Source organism: Emericellopsis cladophorae (genome assembly GCF_022114955.1).
Source record: "Emericellopsis cladophorae strain MUM 19.33 chromosome Unknown NODE_4_length_1054762_cov_117_872525, whole genome shotgun sequence".
NCBI lineage: Eukaryota > Fungi > Ascomycota > Sordariomycetes > Hypocreales > Bionectriaceae > Emericellopsis > Emericellopsis cladophorae.
In genome coordinates, this window is record NW_026250929.1 from 652,226 (window position 1) to 667,435 (window position 15,210).

Genomic DNA, 15,210 nt, shown 5'->3' on the forward strand with positions numbered 1-15,210 from the left:
GCGGCATGTCACGGTCTTCCCACGGCGGAGGCACGCCCATCTAGTGCGTGTCTCCGTTTGTCAGCTTCTCCTCGTCCCAGTACCCCTCAAAGTAGGGGTGGTTGACGGCCGACTTGGCGGAGATGCGTCCCGCAGGATCATACACGAGCATCATCTCCAGCAAGTCGAGACCTCTGTCATCCAGGTTGTGGCAGAGAGCAGCGCCGTAGTCGCGGCGCCACTTGGGAAACGTTGCCTTGTAGTCGGGGTACGACGTGACGCCAGGCCAGACGTCTTCGTAGGGCGTTCCGAGAACACTATAAGTCTTGTCAGCGGCAGTTGCCTCTCTCTAGAACCCTCATAGCCAGCGCGTACCGGAAGATCTTGAAGATCTCGTCAATCTCAGAGTCACCGGGAAAAAGGGGCTTGCGCGTACACATCTCGGCAAAGATGCAGCCAACCGACCACATGTCGACACCGGTCGAGTATTGTCTCCCGCCCAGCAAGATCTCGGGCGCGCGGTACCACAGCGTGACGACCTCGTGCGTGTACGTCCGGAGCGGGACGCCAAACGCCCTCGCCAGACCGAAATCGCCCAGCTTCAGGTTGCCTTCGGCGTCAATGAGGAGGTTCTGCGGCTTGAGGTCGCGGTGCAGCACGCGGTGCGAGTGGCAGTAGCGCAGTCCCAGGCAGAGGTGCATCATGAACTTGCGCACCACGGCGTCACCCATGCCCATGGCCTGCACGCGGCGGCTCACGCCGTCGGGCAGCGACTTGCCACGTCCGCCCTCGGAGACGGGGAGGGACTCCATAAACTTCTTCAGGTCGAGCTCGAGGAACTCGAGGACGAGGTAGAGCTTGTGGCCGTCCGCGTGTACAATGTTGAGTAGGCGCAGCACGTTGTCATCCTTCATCTCCTTGAGCAGCGAGATCTCGCGGATGGCCGTGCTTGGGACACCTTCGTCTTCGGCCTCGAGTCGGATCTTCTTCAGGGCCACAATGGCACCGCCATTTGACAGGTCTCGAGCCTTGTAGACAACACCGTAGGTACCTGTGGACTGTCAGGATGGGCGACGCGTGGCGAGTCAAGGCTGCAGCGTCACATACCCTCACCGACCTTTTCCAGCTTCTGATAATTCTCCATGGCGAAGGTGGCTCTCGGTAGACTGTGAGCTGCAAGAGTCTGGGGATGGTGCTGTTCTCCCTATGGGACTCGTCGAACTGAAAGAGCCCTGTGCTTTGTCCTGATGGCAGTCTCAGACCTCTTGGGTGATTACGGTCTTGGTGGCGGTACTAGATCGCGTTGGCCCGCCAAAAGCGATTCGAGTGTGTCTCGTCAAAGTCGTCGTTATCGTGGCGTCGTACTCGTCGGAATCAAATCTATCGGTGCTTGGCTTGGGAGAATGGAGGTGCGTCAGCCTACCTACGGTTGCAGACAATGAATGGATGTTGGAGAAAGTGTGTTCAAAGGGTTGCTGTGCAAAGAATGTTTGTTGACCAAACAAGCATCGCGTGGGTAGTGCTCAGCCCGAGTGCAGTGTGGGGTACATAGTAATATCGCGTTCGCGTCAGGGCCAGGCGAACAAAGAGGGGTCCTCGATAAGATAAGAGAAGGGTCCTTCATATTGATACGAAGGTACCTGACGCCGAATTCAGTTCATTTACACGCAGCGATACTTTGCTCTACACTCATCCATCACCTCCCAGCAACTACTCTGGAGCCTTTCTTCTCAGGTTTAGGATTCTGCTGAGATCGACCTTGCCCTTCGCACCCCAACCCCCTGGCCCAGCTTCAACTTCGGGCCTGATATTGACGTACCAGCTCCAGGCTTTGCTATCCAGCTCTCGCCGACCCACAACATCCTTCCAGCTCTCGAAAAGCATTCGCAAAGCTCCCAGCAATCGGCCTAGGTTCTCCTGCCTTTCGTCATTGGCCGCTGCCACCGTCTTCTTCTTGTCCTCGCCTTCGCTGACCCCCTGAAACGACCTCAGGATGTAATTTCTGGCCCCCTCGGGCCTGTGAATCGCCATGCCAATCGTAGAGTCGACCGGCTTGGTGTCCCCGACGTCAAGGGCCCAGACTGCCTCGCCGCCGTCCAGATTGCCGACTCTCCGCTGCGTCGCGCTCAGAGCGTCATTCGTCACCTCCCTCATCAGCCGCCACCGGTCAGGCCCCAGCATGACACCTCCATACCATCTCGTCATGACAACGAGCGCGTTTGTGACCTTTGACTCTCGCATGACTTGCAGTAGAAATTTGCCAGCGCCCGTCTCTCCGTCGTCAAAGGACGCTTCTTGAACCAGGGGCGAGGCTCCGTAGCTTGTACGGATGGCCCAGGCATTGTGCGTGGCGCTTTCCAGGGAGGGATGTTGACTCATCAGAGTCGTAATGTAGTCTGACCGGTGAGTTGGGGAGTCGATCAAGATGGCATGCGCAACAAACGTTGAGCCTCGTGACGATAGTTTCTGGCTCGCTTTCCACCCTTGTGGCGAGGCCTCGGGCGCCACTGTCGAGGAAGAAGGCTGCGTCGTGGACGGCGCACCGCTCCATGTGTAGCCTCCTCTCTTGAGCACAGGGACCTGTCGACCCATCACACTGACTTTGGGCTGCCCTTCAGAGACGTCGGCGCCTTCTTTCGTCTTCTCCAGACCCAGGCTTACCGCCTTGGATCTCGAGTTCGCGCTCACAACTGCCTGGGCCAGACTCAGCCTGCTACTTAGCGGTTGTTCTGGCATGGTCACCCTCATTAACTCGATGGCGAAAGCCAACAGTAGCGGCGCCCTGTTGGTGACTATGGTCGTGCTGCGTATGGCATCCTCATCTTCTGTCAGGGGCAGGGCGAGAGCTGCTTCTAGTTCATCGGGCGACATACTGCCCAGGTCCAGATCTCGCTTCGTCGGTTCAATCTTGGCCTTCTTGGCTGAAGGTGGTGAGGAGGGTGAAGATGCATCAGCAGGACGCTTCTTGCTGTGCGATTTGCAAGCCATCTGTATACTCTTTGCGAGTCTGGCGTCAGATAGTGTCAACTCCAGATCTCTCAATGGAGCTGATGCCAGTTGATCAATGCTAGAAGGTGTGAGTAAATGTAGCGTGCGTGGGTGCAGATCATAACAATGCCTTTTGATGTTCTTGGCTTGTAAAGCTTGAACGTGCTTCAGTGCGCCTAGCATGGACACCTTGCGCGTTGTGAACATGCGCAGCATCTCCTGCAGGTCTCCATGACTGGACATGTTGGTTCTCTGTAGGATGTACAAGCTAAGTGATGAATTCTGGACAGTATGAGCCACGATGGAGTCCTGTTGATGATGCCTTGCCTTGGTGCAGGGTATGAAGATCACGGCGGACGTGACGACGGTGACGCGTGCCCCACATCTTTCCGTCCGAGTCGCCCCCTATGCCAAACGCGGCAGGGGCCCCACCAGATGGTGACTTTCGAATTTCGATCACGGCTCAAGCAAGCTCTGCCTCGACCACCCCGGAAATTCCGCTCCATGACAGAATGCACCTCGACCACTCATGATATGCTCAGCAAGAGGTCTCCTCCATCCGAGGCTGGCCCTTCTCCATCGACCGCAATGGCAGCGTCTCGCCAGCTCTAGCGCACGCGGTGCGTCGCCCAAGACCAAAACCAAGACCTCGAAACCACCACGACCGATACCCTACAAGCCGTACGGACCCAACTGCACTGCAATCTATAGCTACCCAGACTAACCCACATGAACCAAGATCGAGCATCAAGCCCCGCGAGCCGAATTTACGAGACCATGTCGACCCCCCCGAACCCCAGACCGTGGCGTCTATCTGGAAAACCCACTGGCTGCCTCTGTCAGGCGCTGTCCTCCTCGCCGGCGCCCTGGGCTTCTACATTGTCGGCACAGTCACCGCCTCCGTCAAGGCCTCAGGCTGCCCGTGCGTCGAGCACTCCATACCGACAGGCCGCCCCCCTGCGCTGACGGGCGACAATGCCGACACTTTTGACAAGGAGCTGGACTTTCCCGAGTGGTGGATGGGCATCCGCGCCCTGCGCAAGAGGCTCGCGGCCGAGGCCAGGGGCAACGTCCTGGAGCTCGCCATGGGCGGCGGCCGCAACCTGGAGTACTACGACTGGTTCGCGCTGTCGCAGTACGCCGCGGGCCGGCCCAACATTGTCGCCAAGGGCGTCACGTCCTTCACGGGGCTGGATATTTCCGCCGACATGCTCGACGTCGCGCGGCGACGGCTCGTCAAGGCCGTGCCGCCCATGAAGGACTCGGCGCCGGTCGTGGCGGCCGCGACGATGCCGGACCGCACGGGCGGACAACTGTCGTACCTCGACGGGCACCTGCGCTTGGTCAACTCGGATGCGCACAAGTCACTCCCCGCCACGGCGCGGGGGGACAAGTACGACACAGTGGTGCAGACGTTTGGCCTCTGCTCCGTCTCGGACCCGGTGGCTGTGCTTACAAACCTGGCGTCCGCCGTGAAACCCAACACCGGCAAGATTATACTTCTAGAGCATGGAAAGGGGTGGTTCGGCATCCTGAATGGGCTGTTGGACAAGGATGCCGACAAACATTTCGCGAAATACGGCTGTTGGTGGAACAGAGATATCCAGGGGTTGGTGGAGGAGGCCGCGCAAAAGACGCCTGGCCTCGAAATCGTCAAGATCGAGAGACCCAAGTGGTTGCAATTCGGAACGCTGGTCTGGGTCGAGCTGAGGGTGAAGGACGCGTCGCCCTAGGCGGGCAACGTGGCCATCATCATGCACAGCTGTATGAATCATTGTATGAGTAGAGTCTGTAATGAGTGGCATTTCCATTTTATGAGAAACCTCCCGAGTCTTGTTGCTTCCATGCAAAGAGTCAATCCATCCTTTCCTGAACGCCAGAAAATTGCCATCGCGCAGAGACCGTCAATCTACATATACAAGAGATTCATTTCCCTCAATCAAATCGATCATTCATACCCCAAATTCAGTCGTCGAATCAAATAAAATCATATCGTCTCCAAAGATGCACCGGTACGTGTAGCGAGTACCTGTCATCCCACAAACTCCAAATGCGCCAAACATGATTTTGATGTCGCAGGATATGCGCAAGAAGCAGTAAACACTCAACACCCCTCCAGGAGGCCGTCAAGCTCATCAATCTCGATACTCTCGGCGCCAGCCGTCTGGTCAAGCTCAAAGAGCTTGTGCATGCGAAGCCAATTGTCAGCCTCCTCGTCCTTGCGACTGCTTGACCCGGCACTGGGTCTCATGGCTGGGCTTGTGAGGAAGGCTGTGGTGTTGCTGTCGCCGAACCACAGCTCGTCGCGATACCCGTACTCGGCAGTGGCCAGCTCTTGCGAGGTGGAGGGGGGCTCGTTGAACTTGCGCTTCAGCAAGGTGTCCGCCGTCTGTGTGAACTCGCGCTCGTCCTTCTCCAGCGGGGGAAGGTCGTGCGGCAGGGACCTGAGATCGCGGGGGGGAAAGGATGGCTTGGGTAGCGAACCCATGGGTGTATCGGGCATGTCGTCCAGGAGATCAAAGTCGCAGTATGGCAAGTCGAGTTCGGGAGACGGACTCAACTGACGGCGACGATCTTCGTACGAGTCGGAGCCGGAGTCGTCTGTCAACGACACGGAAGGCGTGAGATCCGCAACGGCACTGGCGAGAGTGACGGCTGGCGGTATGACGCCCGACTCGGGCAACGGCTGACGTGGGAGAGTGGTCAGGAAGTAGTATGTGCGACGAGGATGGACCGTCTCGAGTTCCTTGGCCAAGGGGCACGGTGCCAGCGCCGTCCAGCAAGGGCGCTTCATGTACGAAGCCAATCGTGATGAAATGATAGCGCACGGGTTGGCGGAACTGTAGTGTGGTTAGCGCAATGATTCGCGACACTCTGAGAGGAAAGGCTCACTTTTGGACGGATCTAAGCGTCAACGCGAGCATGAGGGCCAGGTCTTTGATGAGATGGGGCTGGTTGTCGGTGTTTTGGAGCTGCGTAATGACCGCCTCGACAATGTCGTCGTTGATGCCCTCCAAGTCGACCTTTCTTCGCACCGGTTCGGGGTCGGGCATCTCAACGCTGGTCGCAGGAGTCGGCGACGCGGGAGGCGTTGTGTCCACCACGGCGACGGAATCCTCGTCGTGGGATCGCTTGATGCGCTTGCTGGGGGGCGAGTCGGGGGTATCTGGCTGCGATGTCGAGGGCCGCGACGAGGACGATGTCGAGAATGTCGAGGATCGACTGCTTGACTTTGTAGACGATAACATGGAGGCGCGCGCCGCATTGCTCGTGGGAACATGGATCCCAAGGCTCGGCAACGACAACGATTTGCGACGAGTATTGTACGGCATTGTGAGGACGCGAGGGACGAAGTGTCTGGACGGAAAGAGGAACGACGGGGACTATAGGAGTTGGGGATCGTGTGTTATGTGGTTGATGCGCGGCCACGTTCTCGGGATGTATGGTGACGTGCGACCAGATAGGTAGTTCCCAGTCGCGACAAGATGAGTGCACGGTACTGCTAGTCTTATCACCTGCGATGACACACGATGCCGTGAATGGTGCAGACAAGGAAAAGGACCAAGGGGGGCGGCGAGATGACCGGGCTGGACAATGAAGGGGAAGTGAGTGATGATACTTCGGGCGCAGTCGGGGGGCAACTGGAATGACAAGAGGGCGGTCTGCTGTCAACCAAGGGGCCTCGCTGGAAGGTGAACTGTTGTAGGGGTCCCGAAGAGGCTGCTCAGCCGTTGGTTTATTTTTTTTTGGAGCCAGGGATATCAGGCAAGAGCTCGAGCGACCCGCGCAGGAATCGGCAGCAAGCACGAGAGCATCTTGTGCATTTTTTTTTTCTGCTCGTTTCCCGATGATCCCATTGGCCGTGAACCACATGCAGAGTGGAGATCTCAGACGTCAGTGGGGCCTGCAGCCACCAGATCCTTGTCTGAGCTGCAGCTACTGCAGGCGCTAGTGCAGTACGTACGTCGTCCGCCGACTCTCTGGCCATGACCCTCCTTCTCCACGTCAAGCAGCGAGCCTTCAAGAAGGGAGAGAAAGGAAGGAAATGTAGCAAAAAGCAAGCCCGTGCCTACCATTTAGGACTGCTCAGAAATGGACTCGGCAAGAGGTGAGGCATTGAAGTGTCTTCAGCAGGAGGGACCTTTTCTGCCTTTCCCCCTTAATTAATTACCTTTACTTGTACTTCACCTTGGCCGACCCGCTTCTTCATCCACATTGAATGGTGAGAACCGGGGGCTTCGTCTTTTCTTGTCCAAGATCAAGGGACTTGATGGAATGGATCCTCTCAGAGCGCGTCTCATTGCCGTAAGTGAACATCTGGCTCCGCTCCGAATATGGAACTGACAATGTTGTCGAGTGATTTCTGCTGCCGCACCGCAGCCGCAGCTCCGAATCAACGGAAGCAGTCCAACTTAATTGCCTGTGGCATTCTGAAGCAACGTCAAACGACGCGCAGGCTGCAAGGAATTACAGCTTCAAGAATGAAGCACACACATGTTACAACAGATGGTTGCCTCGTTGCTTCTTTCGTTTCAGCCGACCAGCGGCAGTCGACCGAGTCAGACGACCAGACCACTTCGTCCGAATCGACGTGGGTGGCGACGGCGCATCCCTTTTCCAGCCCATTCCCGACCTCTCATTGGGCAGCCTTGGTGGTCGTGCATTCCCCTTCCTGGTTCAGCCAGCCGTGACGACATTGTTGGCGTTTTATATTGATCACTCAATTACTCTCGAGTTGTCTTGGGACTTTATGTTGATCGTTGAGCTATCTCAGCAATCACAACGAAGAAGAAAGCAGGCAGAGAGAGCGTTTGCCTCGACGTCTGGATGGCTGCATGCACGCATGCAAGCCTGGAGGCCAAACGGCCTGACTCGAGCCAACGAATCCAGCAAACCTTATAAAGGCTGCATTCCACTGTGCAGGCCTCCTCCAACGAGACGTCTTGTGTGGCCTGCTCGAGGCCGCTGGAGTCATGCCGTTCCCCGCACCCCAACACCCTCTTTGGAGGCTGGATGCGAGCGTGTAAGCCAGCCCGGCGAATGCTTCTCTTGGCCCAAGATCGGGGGTGGTGTATCACAGCGTTCCATGCGTGCGTGCATTGCCAATGCATGCGACCCAGCCCAGTAACACCCTCACCGCCTTCATGTGGCCGTCCCTTACTGCACACCAGGCAGTCGGTCAGCCTCGCGCTTCATCGATTGATGCCTGCCGAGCGTGAAGCATGGGAGGACGACCCAAAAAGGCCTTTGCTCGGTTTGTAATTGAGATGCATCCAGCCGTCGACACGGCGGGGAGGGGAGCGACGGACGATCAGCGGCCCGTCCGCCGACTCTCGTAGCGTGATGACGACCCTAGCGGAAACATTGCATCAGCACACATATCCTTCAAGCCCTCTTGCACGGCACAGGTAGGGAATGAATCAACTACAGGGCGATTTGGCCGGCCGACGTCGCGTTCACTTGGAGTACTGCCGACCTGTCTGGTAAGTCTCTGACAAGCGCCCCGCAGCCTTGCAGTGACATCAGTCGAGAAGGTTGGGCTGGTGCTGTCTTGGACTCTTGTTGGACCTTGGTCACAGTAGCACCACGGAGGTAGCCAGGGGGAGGCGATGTTTGCCTCTGATGGCGTTGAGCTGGTATGGTTCTCATTCGACGCTGGAAATGCATTGCAATCACATCTCATTGCGGAAAATCGCATGTTCATCTCTGCACGAACATATTGTAGTAAGCAAGCACCCGTCTTGTTTGCCTGCTGACATACGCCGTGCACACACACGTAGTATGCCAACGATCCTGGTGAGTAGACTGCAACTCGTTATCCGTTCAATAGCCTTGCCCCATGCTCTGCGTTGATTGTGTGAGTACTTGCAGGCGTGAGCCTCGAATCCTCGATCCAGGTGTACCGTTCGTTTCGCGCTGGAGGATCAATGGCTAGACGGCGGTTTGGCTGGGCTATTCTGGTCTGGGCTGGTCTTACAACGGGCCTTTGATAATCCAGTTCTACAAGTACGTATCGCACTAATCCCCCCTCTTCCGATTGGATGCATTACCCGAGCCAATCCGTGCAAGGCTACGGATATGTAAGCAAACAGCTAAACCCCAGGCCACTGGGCTCTCGTCCCCCTTCCCAGACGCTACCGGCGGTACTACAGGCTACTACGTACGCAGCATCGCGAACCAACCGACCAATGACTGTCGCCCGCAGCGAGCGCTGTCACTGCTGTGAACCGCCCGCTTGGCCTTGCTCCCTCCCCCACCTATACAGCAGCCTGACAGACGGAAATGCGTCATACCGTGCGCGTCTGAGGGTCCTGCGCCCACACGCGATGACCCCAGCATATTACCACTTGCAAACCTATTCGTCCCTTTCTCTAGCCTACCCGCGTTATCTATGGAGTCCAGCCTCGACCCGTTCCTCATCCGTAGGCTTCACGTCTAACCTCGTGTGGTGTATCCAATCTCCCATGTCGCGCCTCCCCCGCAGATGGCTCCTTCTCTTGGGCGGGCGCAGCAGCGAAGATCCCACTCTGGAGGGGTTGAATCTGGATGCCCATGAGGGATTAGACGGGCGGGCAAGGCGTCCTGGGGCGGCTGGCCCCGGATGAGCTGGAGCTGTATAAGAAGCGCGCTCTTCCCCATGGGCGACAGGTTAGATGACTTGCTTCCTCGATCTTCAACAAGACTACATCTGAATTCTTCTCTCACCTGACCTTGGCCCCATTTGTCGTCGACGACTTATATACTCCGCGTACTACTCACCACTCTCGCGAACACATACACATCCACACCACCACCTATATACAAACAATATCACAACATGCACGCCCGTGCCGAGTACTGCTGCAAGTGCGGTGGCATGATTGTCATCAGCACCACCTGCTCCGGTTGTGGCCACAACCAGTGCAACGACTGCCCCTCGAGCTAGATGAACGCCTCTACAGCACCACAAGCCGGCCAGCATCACGTCCGCAAACGGCTCGTGGCGTTGTTCCATGACGGAAACAAGCCACACTCCGATATGGAGGCAGTTGTGGATGGCCTGTCACTTTCATCGACCAAGACCAAGACAAAACATACCAACTCCCCCAGTCACCCATGATGACTGAAGTACCATGGCAACACACTGCCTGCGCTCGAATAAATTACTTCTACAAGGGGCGCCCTTGGATGGGTCTGCGCTTGGAAACTACGACGGAAGTCACGGAGAGAGACGTTGTCGTGGAGGGGGCAGACGGGAGGTTATTGGAGTGTGGCCATCGAGCATGCACAACGGCGCGGCGAAGGGTCATGTCCTTTTGCGTGTTGATACCCAGCGTTCTTTTCAGCGAAAGCGACTCCTTGTCAGCGAATCGAGTTTTCTCCATGCATATTGAATCATTTCAATCCGCAGTAGTTGATATTGGCAATGTTCATAGGCGTCTTGTCTACCCAGGTACCCACTAATGTTGACCACTGTTCCCCTAGATATCTCGCACCATCCTCAACCCTCCCCCATCCACCCTCCGGAACCCCATCTTCTCATAAAACGCCACGACCTTGTCGTTGTCAGGCGCAATGCCAATAAAGACGCCCTTACTCGCAGCCGCCTTCTGCGCCCTCACGCTCGCCACAAACTCATCGATCAACTTCCGCCCCCACCCCTTGCCCTGCCACTCGTCCAGCAGGTCAATGTGCATCGTGCCCCAGTAGCCCTGCTCGTCGATCAAGTCTGCATTCTCCCGCCTCAGGAGGCACTCGGGGTCGTACGCCAGCTGTCGCAGGCACACCTCGTCGACCTGCCCGTCGCCCGTCGTGAAGGGCTGCGGGGCCCCGGGGGGTGGTGCGGGCCCGACCTCGTCCCGTGTCTCGAGGACGTCCTTGACGTAGCGCGGATAGGCCTCGATAAAGGTCGCAATGTCGGGGCAGCCGATGCAGTAGCCTACCGCGCGACCGGTGCCGTCGTCGAGCACGAAGCACGTGGTCGGTGATAGATGTGTGTACTGGTGCGTCCAGATATAGGGGGCCATCCTGTAGGCATCTTGCGATGGTCGTAGTGAGGGCGCGAGTGTGGCTCGACACTGTTCAGCAAGAGCTTTGAATCAGCGACTCAGACCCCGTGAGTAAGAAATAAGTGGCAGGTGCTTACAATGTGAGCTGTCGCCTCGAAGTCGGCAGCTCTATAGGTTCTTATAAAGGCCATGTTGGTGATCCGAACTGAGCCTAGATTTGTTATTGTCGAGTTGTTGAGGCCACACATCGGTTGTCGCGAGAACGCGGGGGAAGAGACTACAATAATCAGATGCGGAGAGACCTGCAGGGACATCCATGGGCCATCCCAGCCCCCGCCTCACAAGCTGCTTTGAAAAATTTGTCAATCTCAACTTGGCTGCTTAATTACACTTGTATATGGTGGTCTTATATGTATATCGAACCATGTCGCCCTGAAACTCCACAGACACCTTCCACAATGCTGACGGGCTACCACGAGCTCGCCTTGATGGGCTACCATGCTCACGAGTCGAGGCCCAGCCTGACTCTATCCCTCTCTCGTCTGCCGTGCGCGCCTGCACGAGCCGCTCCGAGACCGCCAGCATGGGAAATTAATGACCTATCGCTTATTTTCTCTTTTCCATAAACTGTAGAGAACCGTGATCACGGCCTGATCAACAAGAAGCATCCAAAAAGGTGCAGAGGTATCTTGGTCATTGCTCGTGTGCCCTGATGATGACGATGAAAGAAATATGCAGTATGGAGAATAAATGACACTGAAGAAAAGAAGACTTTGATCAAAACATGCCGCCTGGGGAGTTACTGCTAGCCGTGCGTGGCTGCAACGGCATCCGCGGCCCATTCTCGTAGGAAGGGTTTGCGCGACTTCTGTACGAAGGGGCCGCCACGCCATTCGCTTCGCTGGGAACCTTGCGCAGGCGCTGCCTGTACTGTCCCGGCCCCATGTCGTCGTCGGACACCATCCTGGTCCGTGATGGTGACCGTCCCTGACTGGCGGGACTCATAGGGGTCTTCGTGCCACTCTCATCGTGGGGATGCGGGCTTCCCATGCCCTTCCGACGAGGATTGATGGGAGGTAGGGGTGGAGGTGCGCCAGTGTTGGCCAGTGCCAAATTTGGCGTGGACGATGTCATTGGTATGTGTGATCTGTCGTAGTTGGAGTAAGGGGACATGCCCTGAGGGCTCCTCATGTCATTAGGTGCGCGGGACTCATCGTAAGCTGATGAGGTAGTTCGCAGACGAGGGCGATAAGCAGAGGCACCACCGGTGTTGCTGGCCTCAGAACCACTTCGATCACGCTCGGATGCACCAACTGAACCAGGCCGCGAGTCGCCGTCAGCACTGGGGTTACGGTTGTAGCTGACGGGAGGGGGACCTCGATCCTGAGAAGGCAGAGACGATCGCATCGCCGGGGGAGGAGGCGGTGGGGCATGTGTCGGTGCGGCCTGGCGTCGCTGCTTCGTTTCGAGCTCCTTCATTCTCTGCAACTCGCGGCGGGCCTGTCGGAAAGCCTTCAGCCCTGCGTGAGCGCCCTCGTCCTTGTCGGTTGGCGATTTTTCGCCGGATGACCCGTACAATTCCTCACGATGTGGACCGTCATCGACCGACGGCCTGGTGGGCATCGGCGCGTGCGAGCTGGATGATCCCAAGCCCAGCACCTTTCGCGCCGCGGAGCGACTTCGCTCGCGCTCTCCATTCGGCTCACGGGCCGATCGACTACTCGACTTGGAGCGCAAGGCACTGAACGCGCCAGTCCGAGGCGGAGGAAGATCCGAGTTGTCCACGGGCGATGCCACAGGAGACGTGGATCGGCTGTGATCGGATTCGACGTAGCTGGTCAATCGTTCGCGGACCCTCTTGGCGCCGTCAGCAAGGTTGCGCGCAAACTCATCTGTCTCCCGGCCTTTGCTGACCGCCTCAGAGTTTCGACCTCGTGTGAGCTCCTCGTCTGTAACTTGGTGCGCCGCGGGGGTGTCCTGCTTCGAAGCCTGGCTGGGCTCTTCTGTCTGCTCCCACTGGTTGCTGTCCGAGCCCCAGGGGTTTGAATCAACCGCCAGGTCAATGGCGCTGTGAGTGTTTCGGCTGTCCTGGGCTTGCGCAACCGCCGCATCCTCATCGTCCTGTGGGTGGTTGTCGTAGACTGACGACGCATTGCTGACGTTTCGCAGGTGCTGTCGGACCATGCCGCTTAGACCCGCTGGACCAGGGCCCAATGTTGGAGAGTCTTCGGGTGAATCGTCGGGCTTGTTGAGGGCCTCGACAGAGGTCCTCCTTGATATCGTCAGAGGGGTTGGAACTGGAGACTGGCGGAAAGCAGGGTGATCCTGGTCCGCTGGGCGTTCCACCTTCACCTGAGGCGTATTCGGCTGGAATCCAGGCGCGGGACGAGTGGGTGCAGGCAAATCATCATCTTCATCACCAACATTGAGGAAGGTTGGCGATGAAACCTCCTCGCGGATCGTGGGCCTGGGCTTGGCAGCCGACTCGCTCTGTTCGATGTGGGAGCGATTCACCGAGGACGACGAGCGAGAACGACTGGTGGGCTGCGAGCCGTTGGATTCGGTCCTATGCCTAGAGGTGGGTGTCTCGCGACCCTGCTGGAGCTGGCGCTGGCGCTGGGCGTAGCGGTTCTCGTCGTATTGACCTGCGGGTCGGTTGAGGAAGCCTAGAGAAGTAGCCTTCCCCCGGTCATTGGCGCCAATGGACAGAGTCGGGTACTCCTCCGTCTCACTGATGGGAGGACTCAGGGGTGGCGAGGCAGCTGTTGTCTTGGCGTCAACGGTTGGGAAACGTGAGGTGCTCTCAGCAGGCGAAGGGTGTGCGGTGACTGAGTTTGGCGGGCTGAAAGATCGTAGGTTGGGGGCGCTGGCCTTCGAAATCATGGGTCGTCGGTCGTTGTTGCGATCGAAAGCAGTGAAGCCTGAAGGGGTTGAAGCATTGCTGGCAAGGTCGGGGGTTCGCGGGTTGAAGCGGCCCTTGGACAGTGTGTCAATGCGCGACAGTGCCGAGGACTGGTGATCTTGCATCCCCTCTGCCAGACTCTGCTCATAAAGTCGCCTCGTCCGGGTCACGCTGCGTTCGGGTAGGCCTGCGGGTGTTGCTGACGAGGCCTGCCAGTCTTTGGCAGACGATGCGGGCTGAGAAGCGATCGATGTGGCAGCTGTCGAGTCGCGGGCAGCCGAGGGATTCGAGGACATTGTTGAGCTGGTCTCCCTGCGTCGGCTGAAGTCGTGAGGCGACTCTGGTCTTAGGGAACCGGATTCCTGTGTATCTCCTGCGCGCTCGTTCTCTAACGAGCTGCGCTCCTTCTCTGTCTGTCTCCAACGCTGAAACGACGATTGTGCCACGTCGTCGTCGTAGAGTGTTCGCCCGTTACCTCCCGTTGCCGAGATTTTATATATCTTTTGTCGGCCGCCGAATAAGTTGTTTCCTTCAGTGGGCTTCGCGCGGTTCATGATGCTACCAGATAAGGAGGCCGCGTCGTCTGACTGGTAGGAGTCCATTCGGGCGAAAGGGGGATTGCGGAACGAGCTGTCTTCGGCAATGTCGTCAAGACCGTTGCCTAGGCCAAAGTCCATCCTCGATTGTCGCTTGGGCTGCAGCACACTATCGTCGCTGGCTTTTCCGAGCTTACTAGCCGGGTCATCTTGTTCACGCAGCATGGAGAATCGAGCTGAGAGGCCAGTCATGAGCAGACTGGTACGAAAGTCGTCGGTTGGTGGGAGGGCACTGGCTAGGTCGACCTGTGGCGCATTTTCTTCGACTGGTTTCTTGGAGCGACCAAACATTTTAAAAGGACCAGAGGACTCTGAATCGACCGAGGGACGAGGAGGGGCCTCGTCCTTGGCCTTCTTCCGACCCCTGAGACGATTCATGTCGAAGTTTGGGCGGGGAGATGTGCGAAAGTCGTGATCGGGACGGGGGGTCCGGCGTTATACTGCTTCCATGGGCTGTGAATGCTCGCTCCCTACTGCCGCAGCGTTGTAAAGAAGTGATCAAGCTGGGTTGTCCAGGGCGGAAGCCTTATCGTCACGAGCGATATTGTCAGCAATTCACTCCTGCAGTGGCCTCGGCACTGGAACCTGAGGAATTGCGGTCGCCTGTCGGGAAAAAGTAGGGCGAAGAGGCCGCGTTGTGCTTTTGCTCAGGGGCAAGGCGTTCGAATGTGGTTGCGTGAGGATTCGAGAATTAACTTAGACCGGTGTTGCTGCACTGAGGGCGAGAAGAGCTCGGCAAAGTGGTCGCTGCGGCACA

The 15,210-nt window shown here is 57.5% G+C and overlaps 5 protein-coding genes across 5 annotated transcripts; 1 reads left to right on the forward strand and 4 right to left on the reverse strand.

The window, feature by feature from the left end:
* Positions 1 to 40: 40 nt before the first annotated feature.
* J7T54_006576 (cell division control protein 2) lies at positions 41 to 3,210 on the reverse strand (the record flags this gene model as incomplete). Its single annotated transcript, XM_051503022.1, has 4 exons — positions 41 to 296; positions 355 to 1,030; positions 1,087 to 1,145; positions 1,799 to 3,210. 4 exons carry the CDS (start codon positions 3,208 to 3,210, stop codon positions 41 to 43), a joined length of 2,403 nt encoding a protein of 800 aa, XP_051365387.1.
* Positions 3,211 to 3,496: 286 nt separating this feature from the next.
* On the forward strand, positions 3,497 to 4,700 carry J7T54_006577 (Methyltransferase OMS1; the record flags this gene model as incomplete). Its single annotated transcript, XM_051503023.1, has 2 exons — positions 3,497 to 3,648; positions 3,707 to 4,700. 2 exons carry the CDS (start codon positions 3,497 to 3,499, stop codon positions 4,698 to 4,700), a joined length of 1,146 nt encoding a protein of 381 aa, XP_051365388.1.
* A 371-nt stretch (positions 4,701 to 5,071) lies between these two features.
* Positions 5,072 to 6,299, reverse strand: J7T54_006578 (uncharacterized protein; the record flags this gene model as incomplete). The annotated part of the gene is made up of 2 exons (XM_051503024.1): positions 5,072 to 5,807; positions 5,860 to 6,299. The coding sequence occupies 2 exons, from the start codon at positions 6,297 to 6,299 to the stop codon at positions 5,072 to 5,074; spliced, it is 1,176 nt and encodes a 391-aa protein (XP_051365389.1).
* A 4,128-nt stretch (positions 6,300 to 10,427) lies between these two features.
* On the reverse strand, positions 10,428 to 11,203 carry J7T54_006579 (uncharacterized protein; the record flags this gene model as incomplete). Its single annotated transcript, XM_051503026.1, has 2 exons — positions 10,428 to 11,024; positions 11,093 to 11,203. The coding sequence occupies 2 exons, from the start codon at positions 11,201 to 11,203 to the stop codon at positions 10,428 to 10,430; spliced, it is 708 nt and encodes a 235-aa protein (XP_051365390.1).
* Positions 11,204 to 11,732: 529 nt separating this feature from the next.
* Positions 11,733 to 14,831, reverse strand: J7T54_006580 (uncharacterized protein; the record flags this gene model as incomplete). Its single annotated transcript, XM_051503027.1, has 1 exon — positions 11,733 to 14,831. The coding sequence occupies one exon, from the start codon at positions 14,829 to 14,831 to the stop codon at positions 11,733 to 11,735; it is 3,099 nt and encodes a 1,032-aa protein (XP_051365391.1).
* Positions 14,832 to 15,210: the final 379 nt, after the last annotated feature.